At 39.6% G+C, this 23,984-nt stretch overlaps 1 protein-coding gene across 5 annotated transcripts in view; it reads left to right on the forward strand.

Annotated features, from left to right (window-relative positions):
• The window catches only part of FER (FER tyrosine kinase), a 308,974-nt gene that overhangs the window by 130,445 nt on the left and 154,545 nt on the right, over window positions 1–23,984 (forward strand). For 3 of the 5 annotated variants that reach the window (XM_070412423.1, XM_070412422.1, XM_070412424.1), the window contains 2 exons: window positions 4,853–5,053; window positions 12,735–12,857. In XM_070412423.1, the coding sequence (XP_070268524.1) occupies window positions 4,853–5,053; window positions 12,735–12,857 (324 nt within the window). Of the gene's footprint in view, window positions 1–4,852; window positions 5,054–12,734; window positions 12,858–23,984 lie in introns of those variants that run through there. The other 2 variants (XM_070412426.1, XM_070412425.1) reach the window with 2 other exon arrangements.

The raw sequence follows: 23,984 nt of genomic DNA on the forward strand, positions 1-23,984 counted from the left end.
TCCTGTACCCTGCTGTTAACCTCTTGTAGATCTTGCACTGGTCGGTAATCCCCGGTCCCCGGTTTCTTGACGGGAAGGAGTGGTGTGTTCCAAGCTGACTGACAGGGCTTCAGGACGCCTCCCTGCAGTAGCTTTAGAATATGTGGCCTGATTCCTTCCCGAGCCTCCTTATTCATGGGATACTGCCTCACCTGAATTGGAACTGCAGAGGCTTTTAAGGCAACTACTACCGGAGGTTGATTTCTCGCCAGCCCTAATCTGGCCTTCTCTGCCCAGGCATCTGGATACTTGTTTAGCCACCTTGTTACATCCTGTTCCTTTACCGGGGAGTCATACAGGCGGTATTCATCCTTCATAGACATTGTTAGAGTTGTTACTATTGGTTGCTGGACTAAGGGGCTTAAGAACTCTACTCTGGGCCCTTCGGGGTTGAAAGTGATGCGGGCTTTTAATTTGGTAAGCAGATCTCTCCCCATGAGGGGAGCTGGGCAGTCAGGTATCACCAGGAAGGAGTGATGGACCTTTCCCCTTCCTAAGTCTAGAGTTCTTTTGGTGGTCCAGGCTCGGTATCGGCTACCGTTGGCACCCCTTACTAGGGATCGCTTAGTTGACAGCGGCCCCAGTGGTGCTTGTAATGCCGAGTAAACAGCTTCGGTGTCCACCTTAAAATCAATAGGAGTCCCCTCCACATTAAACTTTACCCTGAGCTTGGGGAGGGGGTCCGAGCCCCGTCGCCCCTAGTCTTCATCCAGGGCTAGCAAGGTGGGCGGTTTAGCCTGTAGGCCCTTCCTGGGTCTCTTTGGGCAGTCTTTCTTCCAATGCCCATACTCCTTGCAATGGGCACACTGATCCGGGTCCAATTTTGGTCGCGGCCGTGGCCCAGCCCTGCCTCCCTTCCTGTCTCCCTCTTTACTGTTACCGACTGCTGCGGCCAGGATTTTAGTCAATGCTTTATCTCTCTTTTTATCCCTGGCATTCTCTCTTTCCTCTCTCTCCCTTTCCCTACGTTCCTCTTTCTCCTCCTCCGTTTCTCTCTTATGAAAAACTTTATCTGCTTTTTTAACTAAGTCTCTAAGAGTGAGGTCCTGCAGCCCATCAAGGCGCTGCAGTTTTCGCCTTATATCTGCAGCGGATTGGCCAATGAAAGCCATGGCTACTGAAGCCCTCTGGCCCTCCGACTTCGGATCGAAGGGAGTAAACCTCCGATAGGCTTCCATTAACCTCTCTAAAAAGACTGTAGGAGATTCATCAGAACCCTGGACGACCTCCCTTACCTTAGTCAAATTGGTGGGCCGCCTAGAAGCTGCCCGGAGACCCGCCACGAGAGCCTGGCGATAGGAGGATAGATGCTCCCTACCTTCCGGAGTATTAGGGTCCCAGTTGGGGCGAGCCAGTGGGAAGGTGTCATCAATAATATTCTGTAGCTGTGTCGGACGCTCGTCTCGTCCCGGAACGTTCTTTCGAGCCTCTAACAGGATTCGGTCTCTTTCCTCTGTAGTGAAGAGGGTCCCCAGAAGTTGTTGACAATCATCCCAGGTTGGCTGATGAGAAAACATAAGGGACTCCACGAGACCTGTTAACCGAGTGGGGTCTTCAGAGAAAGGAGGGTTATTATTTTTCCAATTATATAAATCAGAGGAGGAGAATGGCCAATACTGGAGGGCCGGCATCTCCCCCCCGTTCCCATTTTCCACCATAGGCCCGTAAGGGCGTAACGGCAGAGTAGTGGCCACAGGTCCTTCATCCGGCTGGCGCCGGCTCCTAGTCCGCTGTGCTGGCCCGTCGCCCGGTGGCAGCAGGGAAACCTCGAGGGTGGAATCTGGGGAGGCCACCGTTGGGGACGCTGGCAGGGGGGCTGGACCTGGCGCCGGAGAAGGCACTTGGTCGGGCCGCTGCAGTGCCTCGGCCGCCGGAGGCTGCAAAGGCGAAGCATAAGGTGGTGGGAAATCTAGGAGAATAAGATCAGGCTGTGAGTCCGGGAGGACCGGAGGAACAGAGGGGGGAGGAGAGGGGAGAGCCGGCTTCACAGGGAGGATTGCTGGCTCAGAGACAGAGACCGAAGACCTAGGGAGAGAACCAGGGGGTAAGAAAGGCTTGACCCACGCCGGAGGGTTCTCACATAAGTCCTGCCAGACCAGGATGTAAGGCTCCTGATCTGAATGCCCGTGTCGGCCAGGCTGAAATACCTGTCTCCTTACCTCCCTGATGAGAGGCAGATGGAAAGACCCCTCCGGGGGCCATCCGACATTAAAGGCGGGCCACTCGGATGAACAAAAAGTCTGCCATTTACCCTTTTTGACAACAAGAGATAGGTTTTTAGCTCGTCCCTTGACTTCTGACCAGCGATCCAGGGTCAGAGACAAGGGAGTAGAGGCAGACTGGCCCATGACTTCGAACACACACACACCAATGACAAAAAACAAGGAACAAAGGACAAGGACAGACACAACGCGTCGAGACAAAAATCGAAGGATCCAAAAAGAAGGATTTACAGAACCAATTGACCTAGCTGGCAACAGAACTACAGACCCAGAATCAGAATCCGTACCTAACCGACGGAACAGACAGGAGTCCACCAGGCGTCCCTGGTCCTCTCCAGACTCCACCAGGGCGTCCCCTGGGGTTGTGGCCTGCGACCTCCCGACACGTCTGTCTGTCGCAGTCGGGGGAGGCTCACGCCCCTCCCCGACAGCCACCCGACCAAACAGATTTGCCAGCTCTAACTAAATTTGTGTTTCCAATATCTAAGCGATCGCTATTCAGAAAGGCGCCGTCACTTACCCCAAGAAGCGTCTGTTGGAACCCAGAGGCGGCTGCAACAAATACCTCGCTGCGTGCCCGGCGACAAGTGGGGGAGAGCCTCCTGCCTTAAATAGGGGGTCCCTCTCCTCCCCGCTGGTGGAGAGCCTCCAGCCCTAAATAAGGGGTCCCTCTCACCCCCGCCGGTATCTCGCTGGGGCCTCCAAATGTAAAGTCCGGGGTGCAAGCTGCTGTCACAAAGAACCAAGAGACGCTTTCTATGCAAACGCAAGGGGTTTATTTAGCTTCTAACATGTTGGGGCCCACAACAACTCACTCTGAACGCGGCAGAGCAGCGGCCGTGAGCCCCGACCAAGAGTTTAAACACAGGTTATATACCTTTCAGCAAACAGGGCAAGTAACCTGGGGTCATTCCATTGGAGATCTAGCGCCGTGTCAACATACCTATCTGCTTTTGGCGGGGAGGGAATGTAGTTTGGAATTTTTTACTAATGATCTGGCTTTCTAAGTGAGTTAATGCCTGTCTGGTTTCTTATTAGGCGTTTGCTTTTTAGTTCCCTCCCGGGCTGCAGCCATCTCCCGTAACCTCCCTGGCTGCAGCTATCCCCCATAAAAGTTGTTTGTTTCATCTGCCCCTTCTGACCTTTCCTAATTACCCTGGTGCCGTTTGCTCCGTCTGTCCCTTCTGACCCTCCTGATTATGTTGGCGCCTCTCACTACGTTCCTTAATGGTATTGTTTAGGGGCTGGGAAGTAACAGGTCCCTGAGCTTCCCTTCCTACCCAGAAGAAGCTAATAAACCAAGAGAACCAGCAATGAAATAGCAATACAAGTTCCTTCCTATTCATTCGTCTTTAAAAACAAACAAACTTCAGCAGTGTCTTTGAGGATGATTTTTTCCCCAAATATATTTCTTACTTCATAACCTTTAATGAGTTTCTCAGAGTATTAGCTGAGCTTTTGTACTTCAAATGCCCATCTTACTTAATAAATAATCTGGGTATTGCATTCTCCCAATTCTAAATAAATCAAATTTAGGAATAAAGGTTGAGTAGGACAAGAAATCAAGCACATGACATCCTTGTTTGTGATGTTTTTCTGTTATGTGGACCTTTTTCAGAGATAATGATGAAAGCAAGTTCTTTGTAAAGAACTGATACTGAATTTATTTTATTGATTTTTTTCAGAGGTTAAAAAAAAACACCTTTAAAAATCTCAAGTAGACTTCTAAGAAAAGTACACATTTGAAACACTTTTACCATATGCAAGACTTGGAAATATTTCAATTATAGTAAACATTTTGTATTTGCTATGAGATGCACTGTGATAAAATCTTGGAAAAGAAATATTTGGTCTCAGCATTTGGCCTCCTAAAATAATGGATAATTTGCTTTTCCTGCCATGCTCATGGCTTCTATTCTTCCCTTGTTTTCTCCACGTTTGTAATTGCATGTTGGTGGTTGGCAGTGATGCGTTTCCTAAAGTTTTATCTACCATCGCTGTACAGGATCAGGACCATCCATCCATGTGGCATAGGTAGTGGTTAAGGAAGTGAGGGGAATGTAGATAAGAATGGGAAGGTACAGCAGCAGGATGGCATCATATGAAGCTGTAGGTAGCACTCCCGTCACATATGACATGGACATTCCACAGCCTGTGTAATTGAGAGTTAATTCCATAAACAGAAATAACTCAATTTAAACAAAAATGTTTTGTGATAAATTTCTCTGATAATCCCCCTTTTTCATAATTCTCTGGTTGATAAATTTTAAATATATGGATTTGTTTTATGATACATTGAAGACTATATTATTAACTCCAAATGCTGATGTTGTACGTAGCTATGTATGATAGGTAGAAAAAACAAATAAACTTAAAATATGAAGGCTATGTATTTGTGCTAAACTTTAATAGCAGTATCCCATGAGATAGTTCTTTAAAAATTATGAAAATTTTTTCATTGTATAACTTTTCATTGATCAATTAAAGGAAGGAACACATGTAAGAAGTACTTGTAATTGATTTACATTTTACTGGAAAAAATAGCTATTTTTTCTAATTTAGTGTTCTTTTTTCCCCCCATATTTGCTTAGTTTGAATCGATGCCCATAATTGAGAAGCCCCTGACAGAACAGGATTGGTACCATGGTGCAATTCCCAGAATAGAAGCACAAGATCTGTTAAAACAACAAGGAGACTTCTTGGTGCGAGAGAGCCATGGGAAACCTGGTGAATATGTCCTTTCTGTATTTTCTGATGGACAAAGGAGACACTTTATCATACAATATGTTGATGTACGTTTCTAATTTAGTTTATATGTATATTCTGATGTAGTCCATGGTGGTAATAAAATGATGAATAGTTTTTGATAAATGCCTGTAATAGAGTTTAGCACTTAATTTGTTTTTGCTGAATTCCTTAAAGATAGTGCTCCAAAACTCACTAAAACGTTAATCTTATTAAGGAAATATGTACTTTAAAATATTGTAAATTAAAAATAGTTAAAAATTTGAATTAAATTTAAATGCATAAATATTTAAAATACTTGAGTTAAATTTGAACATTAAAAACATCTTAAGTTAAAAATAGAGATAATGTGATTATCAAATTTTTTTCTTGGAGATTTTAAATTATGAATTTTATGCCCCTAAAACAAACCCTTGAAATTGCTTTCAAAAGTGGTATTATGAGACATTTTTAAAGTAGTATTGTATTAAATAATGATAATAAAATTCCTTAATTAGTGGGATAATGGTAGTTGAACAGATTTTCTGATTCATTTAGGATTAGTTTTTTTCCCCTTTATGTATAAGCTGTTGGTTGTTGGCATTAATAAACCATAAATAAAGTTTTATGAAAATTAAAAGGAAGATCTATTAACATTACTTCCTCTAATACTTTTATTAAATTGCATTTAGACATTGCTAAACTATGTTTTATACATTCTTTATTAAGCTGTAAGCAGATGAAGGGTAATCTCAAAATTTTGTTTAACTTTATCCACTGAGAAATTTTAATGTTTTTTGCTTATGAAGAATTGTTGCCTCTGTTTGTCATTTCTCACTCTATTATTTCAAATGGCACATGTTTTCAAGCTGCTAGTCTATAGAATTTCAGTGTTTGTCCAGTCACTAGAGAGATACTAATTACTTTACAATAGATTGAACCTTTATCATTGGATGAATCTCAGAGGGGTTCTTAAAATAGATACATTGAGATATTTATACAGGGTGTCCCAAAAAAACGTATACACATTTTAACAGCCTATAGCTCAATTTGAAAATGAATTGTATTTTAGTAAGTACTGCCTTTATAGTTATTCAAAGTGTCTGTACACATTTTTGTTTGTATTATAATTTTCACCTTATTGTTAATTTTGCCGAGTATTCACACTTCAAGTTGATAATCCTATTTGCTTACTCTCATACATCTGACTTTCTGCTTCTAGTAGTATTTTCATGTCAAACTCTTTTATAGTTTGTATATGCCTTTGTAATGGATGTAGATAAGCTTTCCTATTAAAACCTGTGACTATGCTGGCAATATTTATAAAGTGGTACAAGAATTGTAGAGGAAAAATCATAGGTAAAGTATAAACTAACTATAATTTATATAAATGTTCCCCTCTATATTCTAAGTTTTAAAACTTATTATTTTTATATAGGTTATACATTAAATAAGACAAATATTTTTCTTATGACCACTTCTAGTTTAAATGTAACTATAGGAATTTAAATTAGTATTAGAAACAAAAAAGGTCTATTTGCAAATTATAACTTGTCTTTAATGCCATTTTTTTAAGTGACTAAAGTGAACTGCATAATATATTCTAAAAATAAGACATTGCTACAAGTTCACATTTGTAAATTTTATTTGGTTTTCTTTTGTTGTTGACATTTTCAAAGATCTCTGTTAAAGATGAAAGTGCTTGTATTTCTGTAAATGCCTCAGGGGTTTTTTTTCCACTGTTTAATTTTATTTAGTTCCTAATCATTAAATAATATCGAGCTCTCAAATCAGTTGAAAATAGGAGTTTGAAGGTGGTGAAGACTGTGGAGTTTTAAATTCTTTTTCATATGCACAGGTAAATCTTCTGTGAGCTAAAATGATCCCATTTCCTTCCTCATATACCTGTTGAATAAAGCTCAGGGTACATTACCAGATATTTAATGATTGCCTATCATATTCTAATCAAGGAATTTATAATCTAGTAATAAATTATAAAAGCTGTACATACATGAGGGGATAGGTATCCTAAGAGAGGAAGACATAAAAATTATGAGATTTTAGAGAATGTGAAAATATCAAATAGTGGATTGGTGAAAAAAGCAGACTTAGAAGACTTGGGTTCCCATTCCAGCTTTTCACTTTACAAGCTCTATCTTTGGTAAATAATGGGGTTAATAGCTTATACAGTGATTATGAGAATCAAATTAGTGAATATATACTTTGTAAGTTGTGGAGTGCTATGCAAATATTAGGTAATTTTTCTAATGTTTGATGACTCTAGTTGAGAAAAAAATACCAATATTACTTTGTAAGAAATATTAATATAATTGGAAATGTTAATATTTTTTTGTTTCTATGAGATTTATTTGTGAAATTTAAATAGTAAGAAAGTGTTTTAGAATTTATATATGTACTCACTTTGTGGTGATTTTGAATCAAACCTGCAATATTTCTGAGGCATGCCTATATTTAGATCTGAGGTCTTCACTGATCACAAATAATGTTATTTTTTAGTAATATTGCCTCTGTCAATCAAAGTCTAGGATAGAAATTATTTTAAAGCTTTATTTTTGAATGCATGTCACAGTTACTTCTCAACATGGTGTGAAACTGCCATTATGACCAAATAAGATGGACATGTATACTTTCCATTTTTACATTTTCACTATGCTAGCACAGAGTATTTATTGTTTTAGCTAGTTCAAGCGAGAAGAACTGTACCTTGTAGTATAACCAAACATATTAATTTCACAAAGCCCAATCCTATTAATTTCACAAAGCCAGATATATAAACATATCTTAGAGTATCTGAATTTAAGTGTAATTCTAGTGTTACTGATCTATTCCATAGTTACTAGCCTATTTGTGGTGCTTGATGTAAGATGATATTTAGAGTTTTTACCTAAAACTGTTTATTTGTGATCATAAGTGTTGATAGATTTTCATAGTGATTCAAATAGCTTTGTTCTATTTGATAAGTAAATATATATTTATAAAATCTTTGCTTTTGTATATTATAAACAAAAAATAAAATACATAAAGCAGAAAATACATGTGATAAAACAAAAGTACTCCAGAAAGAATTTTTATGCTATTATAGGAAAGTGCTGATTTGTTTATCTGACACATATTTATTAAACACTCATTTCCGCAAAAAGTAAATGCATGGAATTTATATATGCATTGTAAAGGAGATGAAATAAAAAATTGTGTAACCTACTTCTCAGCTTAAAACTGAGTGAGACATTAGTAGAACTTATTAACTGAGAAATATTAAAGATACAAATGAAAAATGATTGAGTGAAAATTTTGAGTTAATATGCAGTGATAAATTAAAAATAACAACATAATAAATATTTTAAAATAAAACAGCAACAATCCTTTATGTAATGGTATAACATCTTTTATTTCTTCACTAGAGGCCTGGTGCACGAATTTGTGCACCAGTGGGGTCACTCGGCCTGGCCTGTGGGATCGGGCTGAAACCGGCTCTCCAACATCCCCCGAGGGGTCCTAGATTGTGAGAGGGTGCAGGCCAGGCCGAGGGACCCCACCAGTGCATGATCGGGGCCGGGGAGAGACGCGGGAGGTTGGTCATTTGGAGAAGGACTGCAGGAGGGCCCCAGGGAGTGTGCAGACTGTCTTGTTCAGTCCCAATCGGCCGGAGCGTCTGCCCCCTGGTAGTCAGTGCACATCATAGTGAGCGATTGAGCGGCCTTAGCATATCACTAGCATATTACACTTTGATTGGTTGAACGGACGACTGGACACTTAGCATATTAGGCTTTTATTATATAGGATAGGATTCATTTATTCATCATTCATGCATGCATGCAGGAAATACTGTTTGAGCAAGTACTATGTAAGGCCCAGGGATATGGGCCAATAAAAAAATTAACACAAAAGTGGTGGTTGTAATTACTATGTGAAATTTTGGATAGTTCAGTGTTTTAAATCAACATTCATTCAACAGATATTATTGGATTTCTGTCATAAGCTACAGTCCATTTTGAGCTGATAGATTTAGTCTCCCAATGTACTCATTAGATTTACTTTGTTTTGTTGCCACAATCTCTAGACTCTTTGAACTATCTTTAAATTCATGCTGTGGGACTTACGGAAAATTAAGTGAAAGCAAGTAGAAAGCCAAAACTTGTTTGGATAACAGTTAATTCCAAGTGTGTGGCTTTATCACATTGTTACACTTGGGATTAGTTAACCATTCTACCATAACGATTCAAGGACTCAAAAGAAGGCAAGCAGTACCTTTAATTCAAAATGACCCTGATTTTCTTTGATACATGATTTAGGAAACTACACACACACACACACACACACACACACACACACACATTCAGTATACATATATATATATGTATTTCAGAGATGAAGGGAGAGGGAGAAATAGAAACATTAATGATGAGAGAGAATCATTGATCAGCTGCATCTTGCACAGCCCCTATTGGGGATCGAGCCCACAAACTGGGCATGTGCCCTGATCAGAAAGAACTGTGACATTCTGGTTCATAGGTTGGTGTCCAAAACCTTATTGTTAATTTCCAGGAAACACTAATTGAGTGAATATTCTTAGGGCCCAGGGATATAATGGTGAAGCCTACTTACAGTCTAGAGAGGAGGCTTACAGTGCTATGAAAACTTTTAACTAGGAAAGTTAAGAAAGCTAAGTTTGAGACACATCTAAAAAATGAATAAAAGTTGGGAAAAGCCATACCAAACCTTATTAATATTATTCCCCATTGCTTCCATGTGTACTGGTTTAATTAGTTATTTGTAACTATTCAGTATGCTATTTTTATTTGAGAAAGCCAAAGTGTACCTCTTACATTTTTTGGTATTTTACCAAAAAAAAGTGTTGTAGTCTTTTGTTTTTAATCAGCTTATTCATCTTAGTCTTTTTCAGAAATTATTTTTCCTTTCATTTTTTTTTGTTTTCCTTAAGCCTGCTTATCCTTGATTTTGTTTCAGGGGATCTACTCCGGCAACTTATGTATACCTTGAATCTCCTTCTCATTTTTGTGTGTTTATTCTGTTCTGTTTGACTTCCTTGTTTAATATCAGTTCTCTTGTTATTATGAAATATGTATAGCAACAAAACCTGATTTATATGTATTTTTCATCTATATGTGTGATTGATTCTTAAGTTGCACAGTGATAACTGAGGAACAATTCTAGCTGTAATAAATGTTTTAAAAACAGAAGTAATATGTACTCTGGATAGAAACTCAGAAATATGTGTCATGGAATGTGTGCTTTATAATAACACCCCCATATGGGTTCAGTGTATATTCTTTGAGATTTTAAAAATATATTCTAGCCGAAACCGGTTTGGCTCAGTGGATAGAGCGTCGGCCTGCGGACTGAAGGGTCCCAGGTTCGATTCCGGTCAAGGGCATGTACCTGGGTTGCGGGCACATCCCCAGTGGGAGATGTGCAGGGGGCAGCTGATCGATGTTTCTCTCTCATCGATGTTTCTGGCTCTCTATCCCTCTCCCTTCCTCTCTGTAAAAAATCAATAAAATATATATAAAAAAATAAAAATATATTCTAATTATATATATATTTATATAAAATTATATATATACATATATATATATATATGTATATATATATATATAATTTTTATTTTACAAAAACTGAGTCATACACGATATATATATTGGTTAATCCTCACCCAAGGATTTTTTTGCATTGATTTCTTTTTAGAGAGAGTGTAAGGGGGAGAGAGAGAGATAGATACAAAGACAGAAAAACATCAGTGTGAGAGACACAACGATAGGTTGCCTTCCCCACTCACCTCGACTGGACCTGGGGTGGAATCTGCAATCCAGGTATGTGTCCTTGACCAGGAATTGAACCCACAACCTTTTGGTGTGTGGGTTTGACACTTTAACCACTGAGGCACCGGCCAGGGCCATACTTCTTATTTTTTAATTGACATTTTATGTGATATTTAAGACATACACTGACAATAAAATCATTTTTGTAGAAACTTATTATTGTTATTGCTTCTTTTGGAATTCACATAAGAGATCATTAGTAATAATCTTAGCTCCCAAGAGAAGTCTTACTTAAAAGTTAGTCTGAATTCTCTGAGTCATGTTATTGTTAAAGCATGCAGAAAAACCCATCTGTATGTGAATCCAACCTCAGGTCATTTGAGCTATAAAAAATTTATACTCCTCTGCACAAGGTCAATTGCAATATTCAGAATTTTGAGTATATCAAGAAACAAGTCCTCAGGAGTTTTAATGTCTGTACTATTCTTGGCCTCTTAGTTGCTTAATAAGCACACAGTCTTAACATCATTTTAAAATCCATTACTTTATTTTTATCTTTAAGGAAGTGAATTAATTGGTTTGCACTGTGTTTAGACTCAGAACTTCACTAATTCCATGATTGCTTTAAAAAATAATTGCTACGGATCAGTTTCTTATTTCAGCCCATGAAGTACTGTTGCTTGCATTACTCACTGTATTGGCACATCACAATTACTATGTCAATGGCAGAAAACTGCCTTTAAATTGAAAATTAGATACACTCTTAAAAGGAAACTGAGAAGTCCCATTATTTTATTAACTATTTTTCTAGTTATAAGAGGTATATTAGAAGTTTATATAAGGCATTATGATGCTAGTGTCTGATTTGAAATTTCATTCTGTGTGAACTTCATGTCATTGCTTTCTATTAAACATTGTACTTGATATTGAACTTTCTAGTATTCATTTCTAAGTTGTCTTGTTGCTTTAACTTTACAACCATTTTCTATGCACTGCATTTTATTCAGTCACACATGTTTATTTATCCAGGTAGTATATGCCAGGCAATGTTCTAGACCATGGGGATACTGTGATGAATAAAATAAATGTAAAGATTTATAACCCCATGAGTTCTATTTTTAGAGGAGGAGGAGATAGACAATTAAACAGAATAAGTAAGCAAAATATATATGATGTTAGGTAGTGATAAATTCTAAGCAGGAAAATTCAGTGAGAAAAAGGAGGTAAGAAATGTAGTTGGGATGAAAAAATGGATATTAAATATTGTGTAAGGTGGTCAGAGTAGACCTCACTGAAAAGGTAACATTTGATGAGAGACTGACATTAAGTACGGGAGCTATTACGCATATGTCCATCTGAGGAACTGGTTCAAGCAGCAAATGTATATGTCCCGAGAAAGGAATGTATATAGTACATTTATAAAACAAGAAGGAAATGAGTGTGGATATGGTGGAATGGGGTAGTGTTAATAGATGAGGTAAGAGAGATGATAGAGCACAGAATAATATATAGAGTGCATAGACTGTGGTAAAGACTTTGGCTTTTATTCTAAGGAGATAAGAATTTTGAGTAAAGTAATGGAATGATACAACAGGATCTCCTGGCCTCTGTGTTAAGAGTAGACTGAAGGAAGACAAAGAGGGAAACAATATACATATGTATATTTAACTTTATAGAGGAATAATTGACAAATATAATCATGTATTTAGAGGGTACAATGTAATGATTTATTACACATTGTAGAATGAATACCAAGATCAAGGTAATTAACATCTATTACCTCACATAGTTTACTCTTAACCATTGTTAAGTGTGTACTTCAGTAGTATTAAGTGTATTAACATTTTACAACAATAGTTTTTCATAAATGTAATTTAATTTATTAGTGAATATAGTCATGCTCAAACAATGACTTTACATTTATTCTACTTTATTGTTTTTTTGCCAGAGTTTGTATCGATTTGAAGGCACTGGTTTTTCAAACATTCCTCAACTTATAGAGCATCACTTTACAACCAAACAGGTCATCACGAAGAAATCAGGTGTTGTTCTGCTGAATCCTATTGTTAAGGTAGGTATATATATATATATATATATATATATATATATATATATATGTGTGTGTGTGTGTGTGTATATATATATATATATATATATGCACATTTGTTTTCTTTTTATAAAGAACTAGAGGCCCGGTGCACAAAAATTAGTGCACTTGGGGGTAGGGGGTCCCTCAGCCCGGCCTGTGCCCTCTCGCAGTCTGGGACCCCTCGGGGGTGACCACTTCCTGGCTTAGGCCTGCTCCCTGGGGGATTAGGCCTAAGCTGGCAATCAGACATCCCTCTGGCAGCCCGGCAGCCCTCGGGGGATGCCCACTTGCCAGCAGGGAGCAGACCTAAGCTGCAGTTGGACATCCTTAGCGCTGCTGAGGAGGCAGGAGAGGCTTCCACCACCACCGCTGTACTGGCAGCCATCAGCCTGGCTTGTGGCTGAGCAGAGCTCCCCGCTGTGAGAGCGACTGACCACCAGAGGGCAGCTCCTGCCCTGGTGGTCAGTATGTGTCATAGTGACCAGTCATTCCCAGTCTTTCTGCTGTTAGGGTCAGTTTGCATATTACCCTTTTACTATATAGGATAGAGGCCTGGTGCATGGGTGGGGGCCGGCTGGTTTGCCCTGAAGGGTGATCCGGATCAGGGTAGGGGTCCCGCTTGGGTGCCTGGCCAGCCTGGATGACGGGCTGATGGCTGTTTGCAGCTGGTCACACCCCCTTCAAGGTGGGGGTCCCCACTGGGGTGCCTGGCCAGTCTGGGTGAGGGGCTGAGGGCTGTTTTCAGGCTGGCGGGCGACTGAAGCTCCCAGCCTCTTTTTTTTTCTTTTTTTTTATCCTGGGATTTATTTACCTTCTATAGCTGTCAGTGGAGCTGAGAGCTGCTCCAGCTCTGAGGCTGTGGCTGGCTGAAAGCAGGTATCTTGGTTTGTTTAGCTTCTATAATTGCAACTCTGTTGCCATCACTGGCGCTCTAAGCTCTGAGCCTGCTGGCGGCTGAAAGCAGGTTTCTGGGTTTGTTTAGCTTCTATAATTGCAACATTGTTGCATCTGGAGCTCAGAGCTGGGCTGCAGCAGGCGGGGAACCTTGGCTTCCTCTGTCACTGGAGCAAGCGAGCCTCATGTTCGCTTCAGCTGCATGGCTGCTGGCCGCCATCTTGGTTGGCAGTTAATTTGCATATCTCGCTGATTAGCCAATGGGAAGGGTAGCGAAGTTACAGTTAATTACCATGTTTCTCTATTATTAGATAGGATGCTTTGTTGGTTAAAATTTTGCACAGTAAATAAAGTTCTTAGATTTTTTTATAGAAGTTTGGATACAAAAGGGTTTTGTGGTTACTACTCGTGCAAATACAGTTGAAGGAATTTCCTTGGTTTTGTTTCAAATGGTTTCCTCTTTATTCAATGTTTGCTAGGTTACAAATGGCCTAGCTCCCCCCCCTCTACCTCACCCCCAGCTTTTCTTGAAAGACTTAAGATTTTTCTTCACTTTATAAGGTTCAATTTTTCAAAGGTTTAGTTTATAACAGATTCTAAGATGTCAAAGAAATTTCTAGAAATCATGAGTAAATTAGAATTGTAATTATGGTTGTTACGTTTCCAATATATTATAAGAGATTGGAAATTTTAAAAACTATTTTGCTCCTCTTAAAGGCAGTAAATGATAACTTCCCTTAACAGCAGTTCTCAACCTGTGGGTCGCGACCATCGGAAAACACATATAGCATATCAGGTATTTACATTATGATTCATAACAGTAGCAAAATTACAGTTATGAAGTAGCAACGAAAATAATTTTATGGTTGGGGGTCACCACAACATGAGGAACTGTATTAAAAGGTCGCGGCATTAGGAAGGTTGAGAACCACTGCCTTACAAGTACAGTGAAATTAGACAACCAATGGGTGCGGGCTGCCTGTCACTTCTTGAGCCAATTAAGCAGAGACAGGGTTGAATCATATACTAGTATGAGTGTTATTCTAATATGTCGGCAGTATGGGAGAGCAGTAGGTCATCAACGAAAATCTGCCCAGCACCCCCCACATAAGCTAGCTGCCTATATGGGGTAGAAGGACGAAGATTGCATGGGGAAGTAGGCAAAAGAATAAGATTGTGTATGCAGGCATGGGGAAGTAGGCAAAGGAATAAGAATGGTTAAAAGTTACAGGCAATGTGGGCTGGGGGTTTGAAAAGGGCAGGGGGCATCCAGGACTCTATTGTTCCCTTTCAGCCACAAGGTTGTTCATCTTCCCATGATAATAGGCAGCTCCTGGATGGGGAGGATAGGACGCATTTCAAGGTGAGCTCCCAGGTCCCAGACTCTCAACGGACTGGGATAATGCTCCAGAGAATGGCGGTTTTTCATCTATTTTTATACATCGCAATTAAAGGAGGAGAGTAGGTGAGTTACATGAAGTCCATTGGTGATAGATTAGAGAGGTGGGAGAAAGCAAAGCGGTGGGGTGGGGGGAACCTCTGGGATTGGATAAAGAATAAAATGATAGACACACACTTATTTTACTCAGGTGGATACAGGATAGTGAACAGTCAACAATAACGTGATAACAATAACAACGAAGGAATTTATGGTCTCTGTCCGGGCACCTAGGTGCATTTGGTTGTGCCCCAAGGGGTCTGGAAAAAAAGGGAAGGTACAAGTTACCCTGACATTTCAAGGATATGTTATCATAGATACAAAAAGACGGATAGGCTCAGTTAAGGTAAAGGTTGACCTTGACAGGGAAGATACCAGTCTAGGAGGTGACTACCCACCATAACTGCTTTTAGTTAAAGTTTAATTTCAGACCATCCTTTGTGGTTACTTTAGGTCTTTGAGTTTGCAAGACTGCCATGCAGGCCTCCCCTGAGCTGGTCAGGTCAGCATCTGGCCCCTTTCGTCCATGCTAGGGAAGGCATAAAAACTGGTAGGTTAGTATTTGCTGATTTGATTTTTATATATGTAGGCGTAACTTTTAATATGAACTAAGTGATATTCCCAAGAATGCTAGTGTATAATCCAAATTGAGCTAAGAAAATTTAAAAGACAATTATTATCCTTTCCTTTGATAGTCTAGAACAGGGGTGGGCAACGTCTGGCCCTCGGGCCACATAAGGCCGGCAAAATTATTTGGTCTGGCCCTGCCAAGGATTAGGGATGATTTTTTTTTTTATAATATATTTTATTGATTTTTTACAGAGAGGAAGGGAGAGAGAGAGAGAGTCAGAAACATTGATGAGAGAGAAACATCGATCAGCTGCCTCCTGCACATCTACTGGGGATGTGCCCGCAACCCAGGTACATGCCCTTGACCAGAATCGAACGTGGGACCCTTCAGTCTGCAGGGTGACGCTCTATCCACTGAGCCAAACCGGTTTCGGCAGGGATGGTTTAATTAAATGTTTGACCAAATAAAGCAGGCTAGTTTTTAAGTTGATAATTTTCTATGGCTTAAGAAGGATGTTACAAATATCCAAATGGCCCTTGGAAGAAAAAAGGTTCCCCATCCCTGGTCTAGACCATAATGTCCATATTTGTATTTGTATTTTATTATTCAGTCTTTACTCACAGGCTAAGCTTAAAAAATTCCTCTCACAGAAGATTTTGATAGTTGCTAATCACTAATTCTGTGGCGAAGGCATTGACCTTCCTGCAAATATTTAGAATTATGAGATTGTCTCATTCTTTGGTAGTATTTTTCCATCCCGACCCTTCCCTCCTCTTTTCCATTTTAATTGCAGAAAACCTGACGAAAATTCTTCTTTAGTCTGGAGCAAGTTGTCACATTTTTTTTCTTCAATTAAAAAAAAGTTTATCAGTGTTTTCTCTTCCATCAGCAAATAACACTGCGAATAACACAGCTAAGTCTTGCAGAATTTTAAAAACTCTTTAGGTAAGGTGATCTATTCTCATGGCTTTATTTCCTATTATACATCAGTGACTTGCAGACTTATATTTCTAATTTGGATTTATTTATCTCCCAAAACTAATATATTTCAACTTTTCACCTAAAACTGAGTTTATCACCTTTAACTCCAAAATTTGTTCTTCCTTTCTCAGTAAATGGTACCACCAAATACTCAAACCATAAACTTAGGGGACAACGTTGACATTTTCTCTCCAGAACTTTAGTGACAGGAGTTTTGTATACTTAATTGGACATGTGAAAGTATGAACTTCAATTCCAATATATCTTAGTATGAAATAAAATTCAGTCTAAGGAAGATACTTTTTACCCATGTTAGGTTAACGACATATACAACTGGGTTTTCAGATACACTGATACTTCCTTTCACAAGCCAGCCAAATATTTGCATTGTCTACTTGTTTACCCAGGTCTAATTTGAGAGACCAAGGCTATAAAAGAGGCACATAAAAATGCAGATCTGGTTTTAAGTGGGAATATGTAATTTCAAATAAAGTTACATCTCTCACTATGTGAAATTTTGAATGACAGAAGCCTAGGTAAATGGAGTAGATTCTCTGAACTGTTCGAGGGCCGGCTGTTCTCTTCCTCCCAAACCCCCAGCACTAGCTGTGGAGCTGACCATCTTATGCTTTTATAGCACTACCCGTGAAAACGACTGTAAACTGAAAGCTATAGAAGATTAAGGCGCTATATACGATTGTTTTATGAGGTGGAAATTTAAAGTTTATATAGCTATTAACCTGATATTTGAAATACGCAAATCATTATCTCTGTTGTAAATATTGTTATGCACTTGATTTAAAGAATCATGTTGCACTTTTACAAGAAAACCACAAAGCAGAGGTTGTGAAAGTTAGATAATTTTCAATTACGAGCAAAGAACAAAGTGATATGGATTTTGTTATGGTCGCATTATCTGTTAGGTATCTTCCTTTGAGAAGTCATTTGTACTCATATAATTGGAATCTATTTCTTGATTTAATTTGTGTAAGAAGTTAATGTCTTTGACCATATAATGTGCTATAAAACATCTAATTTCCATCTTGCCAGACTTCATTTTTAGCCTACATAAAGAATGCTATTTTTGTCTCATTATAGCAACTGTTTATAGCAACTTCTAAGACTTCCCATTTCTTTCTTATCCATAGAAATATAAAATTATAATCATAATGCCTAACTGGAGGACACATGGCCAAAGTAGTCTTTCTTATCTTCAAAAGTATAGGCAACGAGACAATCTAGAGCGAGAGAAATAATTTAACTTTCTCATGGTAATAAAGCCAATGGCACCCAAGACTCTAACCCTAACCCTCCACTGGCTGATTTATCCTATACTGCCTCCCAAAGTATGTAAAGATATGGAAGATGAAAGGCATTGTTATAAACGGGTGATTATTATCATCCTTATATTAGCAACATGTTGCATCTGCACATGGCCTGTTCTTTACTTAGTTCAGTTTCTGTTCAAATGTCACTTTATCAAGAGACCTTTTTCTGACTACCATGTGTGAAATAACACTTCCCCTCCTTACTTTCTCCTCTTCCCCTTTTTAATTTATCTCTGTTACAGTTACATTTACCTCACATTATATTATATGATGTATTTTTAGTTGTCTCTCCCCCAAGTGAAATGTAAGTTTCATAAAGGCCAGGATTACATTTAACAATTAGTGCAGCTGTATTCCAGTATCTAGAACAGTGCTGACCCATAGTAGGCATTCAGTAAATATTTGTTCATGAATTGGATTCGTTGAGCAATTGCTAGGAGCCAGATGGATACTTGCCGAACTTTTATATACGTTATCTCATTAACCCTTTTACTAGTATATACTAGAGGCCCGCTGCACAAAATTCTTGCACGGGGGGGGGGGGGGGGGGTGTCCCCCAGCCAGGCCTGTGCCCTGTCACAGTGCGGGAGCCCCACGATCCATCGCCCCAAAGAGGTAGGCCCTGCCCACCCATCCGGGGCTCCTTGATGGATTGCCCCAAAGAGGTAGGCTGGAGCCGGGAGTCCCGCCTCCGTGCTGAGCTGCGGGACGCCCAGGCCTCACTGTGCAGAGGCCTCTGCCAGGCCCCACCCCTGGGCCGGGCCATGTGGAGGCCTCTGGACCCCTGGCGGAAGCCATGCAGAGCGGCCACCGGGGCCCTGTCCCCATTGCGCATGCTCAGAGGCCTCCGGACCCTTGGCGCAGGCGCGGAGTGCCCGCTGGGGCCCCGCCCCCGTAGTGCGTGCATGGAGGCCTCTGGACCCCTGATGGAAGCCGTGTGCAGCCATCTTGTGATGGCGTAAGGGCATCATGCGTGAAAGCGTGACAACTGCTTAGCCTTTTATTATTAAGGGTGGTGTCCCCCCAAAATGTATACACACACTTTGAATAATTATAAAGGCCGTGTTTATTAAATTTCATTTTCAAAATTGAGCTATCAGCTGTTAAAGTGTGTATACATTTTGGGGGGATACCTTATATTCCTATGAAATATTGTTATTAATCCCATACAATATTATTAATCCCATACACTATTATGAATGAGGAGGTAAAGCTTAGTGTGATAAATGACTTTCACAAGATAAGGCTCAGAGCTTAGATTTGAGCCCATGTTCTTAACCACTATCTGTCTATATTGTAGTGTCTAGACTTTAGAGATTAGAATAAACTGTTTAAGGAACATTGATGTGTGTTCAAGGGAAAGAAAGTCTCTTTGATCCGGTAAAATGTTAAATTGAAAAAGATTTTAACATATCAAAAACTATACTATAATTCTCTCTAAAAGGAAAATCCTTAAACAGTAATACTGTGTCAGAGATCTGGGATTTTAGGTAAAAGTTAAGACTTGGTAAAATATAGGTTAGAAACACATCCAGTTCAAGTTTAACACTTAAACTGTGCCTTGAAAGATATTTGCCTTCTTAAGTTTATTATTTCTTCAAATGCAGCTGTTTTTAAAAAGAAATTTCTTTCTGAATGGAAATTAAAATTCATGATTACATTCAGGGGAGTTGGGCAGCGAGCCATTCAGTCAAATCTTAGACAAATGACTTGCCTGCCAACATAAATCAAGTACCTGTGGCTTTTTATCAGAACTTGGTACAGGTTGCCAGAATAATAGAGGCACATTTTTTGAGAGGAAAGTAAGTCTTTCTGTGACTGAAACTACTGACTAGTAATGAGGAGACAGGTTAATGATAATAGTATTCATGGTCAAACACAGATAAATAAAGAATAGTTCATAAGAGAGGAAAAATATACTTTTAATTAGGTACTCTATTCATTTTTCAATTTAAGATCTCTTAAAGACTACTTTATCTTATACTTAAGGGTTGCTTCTCCCAATATTATTGTTTAATGATTTTCCTTTTATAGAAGCTTTTGATATAATTTTTGATATGTTTAAGTCCTTTTCAATGTAACATTTTATGGAATTAAAGAGACTTCCTTTTCCATAAGTTTACATCCACGTGGCTTGAGTCCTTAACTATTTAACTAAATTATTATAGTAATTAAAAATTTTAATGAAGGAAAGATCAGAGAATATGTGTGATTCAGTATTTTTTCTTTTAGCAAATATTTGCTTAGCACTCACTGTGTGCTGGCAGTGTTCTGTATTACGGCAGGCTGCAGTACATGCGATGGAAATGAAGCAGGTCAAGGAGATAATGACGTGGGCATGACAATGACAGCAGGGTTGTGTGATGTGTGTTTAGGGGAGAGCTGCTTTTTTAAACATTGTGATCAATGAAGGCCTCCTAATGAAACCCGAGGGGAAGTGTGAACCAAACCAAGGAGTGATCTGTAAGGTTATATGCCAGAGTAATCGTGAAAGTACTTAACAGTTAGTACAACATGAATACTAATCGATGACAACAGATGCCAACTTTAAAGTGGTGGAACCCTAGGGGTGTTTATGGACTGAATATCCTCCATGAATGTCTGGGGAGTGTTCCTCGGTATAACTGAGGAACTACTAGTACAGGGGCCAGTGTGGCTGAAACAGTGGTAGGAGGAGAGAGTAAGGGGAGATAAGCACAGATTCAGATTAATTTAGTAACTAATATATATTGTCTTAAAAGGTCAATTGTTTATTATATAATTTAAGAAATTCACTTCATTTGAGTAGAAACTCAGCATAAATTTTTTAAGTTTTTATAATTAGGTCTCTTAAAAACAAAAGATTTGTGTTTGATACTGTTACTGAATTTCAAGGGAATATTTTTGTAGCAATATGGTCATCTAAATAAGATTAAAACCCCTGATTTTAATTTTCAAGAACTTTTTTCCCCAGTCCATCGTTTGTGTGTGACGTGTTTTCTCCCATACTATCAAGCAATTAATTCAATTCTGATACAGTCTACCTGGAGATGGAGCAAGATCCCACAGCTTAAAGGCTGTTCCCTAAGACTATTCCCCCTCTCCCCACCAACTTCAGACACCAGTCACTTGTCCAGATTATCACCTGTGCTTCTGACAAACTGGTTCATAGATAGGAGGTTCCAATGACCCCCTCCTTGGGTTCAATTAATTTGCTAGAGTGGCTCACAGAGCTCAAAGAAACGTTTTACTTATTAGATGATTGGTTTATTATTAAAAGGATATAATTCTGAATAGTCACATGGAAGAGATGCATAAGGCAAAGTATGTGGGAAAGATATTGGAGCTTCCATGCTCTTTCCAAGTAAGCCACTTTCCCTGACCTCCATGCCTGCCTTCACCAACCCGGAAGCTCTCTGAAGCCAGCCCTTTTGGATTTCTATGCAGTTTCCATGAAATATGTAGTTTAATTTCATAGCCACGACTGATCAAATCCTTGGCCACTGGTGATTTAACTCAGTCTCCAGCCTCTTTCCCCTCCCCAGAGTTCAGGGGTAGGACTGAAAGCTCCACCTCTCTAGTCACAAAGTTGGCTCCCCTGGCACCAGCCTCCATCCTTAGGTCACCTGCGGGCTTTCCAAAGTCATCTCAGTCACGTGGCAAAAGACACCTTTATAGCTCTCGCACTTAGGAATTTTCAGGGGTGTTAGGAGGTGTGCCAGAAAAAGGGTCTAAAACCAAATATAATTTCTTATTGTATCGCAGTATTGCACTCATTAATATTGTTTTTTGAGGCATCTAGCTAGCTGTCCTTTTGCAGTTAATCCTCTTATACTGTCATTTGTACAGGATTTTAAAAAAGTGCTGTGTGTTTAAATTGTGTCGCTAAGAGTGATCCTTTTTTAATCTCTTAAAAATGAGATAATTAAATATCATGTCAAATTATATTTCCAGTAAGGGAAACTGATAATTTGGAAAAAAGTTTTGATCTAAAATATGCACTCTTTAATTGCCTCTTTTAGATCAATTATCAGGTCTATGGAGAGGGGAAGAGCACACAAAATTACGAAATGTTCTCCTTAGGACGTTCATCAAGAATATATAAATCTCCATGCTGACCTCCAATTTGAGCAAAGATAATTCAATTTTAAATGCCAGTTTTCAGCACTACCAACCACATAATCTGGGACAAGTCAGCCAGCCTCCTAAAGTCATCTTCAGCCTAGAGTATCCTCACATAGTTGTTGTAAAGATGATGTGAGAAAATCTCTGTGGATATATTTTGAAAACTGCAAATACCATATACGTCCTTATTTAAAAACTTTTTAACAGGACAGGTAAATCAGAATAGAAGGCAAATTTGGAAGATTTTAAGTTGTGAAGGAAGAAAAAAAGAACCTTTATTGAGTGTAGTGCGTTAATAACACTCCACCTCTATGATTTTATTACATCTTTTCAACAACTGTGAATTGACTATCAGTATTATTCCCATTAATTATGTGAAGAAACTCAGAGATTATAATTTATCCCAAATCACATTTCTTATAAATTTCAGAGCTCTAATTTGAAACTGATTTGGTTCTATTCATCTATTGACTATAATCCCAGCTAGCATAAATTATAATGTGTAGTCTTAGTAATATCAGTAGTTCAACAACTTTTCCCCAAACTCCAGTATTCTATCTCTAGGATGTAACAGTGAACTTGACAGGTATGGTCTCATCCCTTATGAAACCTATGAAACTTAGTCTAGGAGAAACTATATAGCATGTTGTGCCATGGGAAATACATGTAATTTTGAATATGTAGCCTTTATTTAGCACTAGAGGCCCGGTGCACAAAAATTTGTGCACTCGTGGGGGGCGGGGGCAGAGGAGGGTCCCTCAGCCTGGCCTGTGCCCTCCCGAAGTCTGGGACCCCTCGGGAGATAACGACCTGCTGGCTTAGGCCTGCTCCCAGGTGGCAGAGGGCAGGCCCAATCCCTAGGTGCAGCCCCTGGTCGGGCTCAGAGCAGGGCTGATTGGGGAGTTGGGGCGCCGCCCCCTATCATGCACAGAGCAGGGCGGATTGGGAGGTTGCGATGCCACCCTCAGTCACGCTCAGGGTAGGGCTGATTGGGGGGTTGGGGCACCGCCCCCTATTACACTCAAGGCAGGGTCGATGGGGAGGTTGCGGTGCCACCCCCTGTGACGCACAGAGCAGGGCCCATCAGGGGGGTTGGGGAGCTCCCCCCGTCATGCACAGAGCAGGGCCCATCAGGGGGTTGAGGAGCTCCTCCCTGTCACTCACAGAGTAGGGCCGATAGGGGAGTTAGGGCACCGCCCCCTGTCACACACACAGCAGGGCGGATCAGGGGGTTGGGGCGCCGCCATTGTCACACTCAGGGCAGGGCCGATGGGGAGGTTATGGCTCTCCCCCATCACACACAGAGCAGGGCCCGTGTAGGGGAGGGGGGTTGGGGCGCCACCCTCTACCACCCACAGAGCCAGGTTTTTTGGTAATGTTTTCCATATATTTCTTATCTACCTTATAAATATTTGAGGGCTAATGGGAATTGGAATTTACGACCCAAATAATTCATTGAATTTTTTTAAATAAAGGTTAAAGGACAGGATTTGGCATTTATATCACAAACATTGCCTGAAGTATACATGTAATCATTTTATAGTATTTATAAAACCTGCTATATGCATGGACTCAGGAAGCACGTAGAAATGTAGAAGAAAATGTATAAAAATGTATAAGAGGATTTCTGAAATCCTCTATGAAATGTTTGAAAATGGCTTGTAAGTTAGCATCTTTTCCCTGTTCTCTGTTGGAAACCATATCAAAGAGAACAACAAAAATTTAAATTTAAATACATTTTCATGAAACTAGGAATCATATGTAATGTGCAGACTTCAAAGTGAAAAGTACCT

This window comes from Myotis yumanensis, unplaced genomic scaffold, assembly GCF_028538775.1.
Source record: "Myotis yumanensis isolate MYYU_CA2020_CCGP unplaced genomic scaffold, mMyoYum1.0.hap1 SCAF_4, whole genome shotgun sequence".
Taxonomy (NCBI): domain Eukaryota; kingdom Metazoa; phylum Chordata; class Mammalia; order Chiroptera; family Vespertilionidae; genus Myotis; species Myotis yumanensis.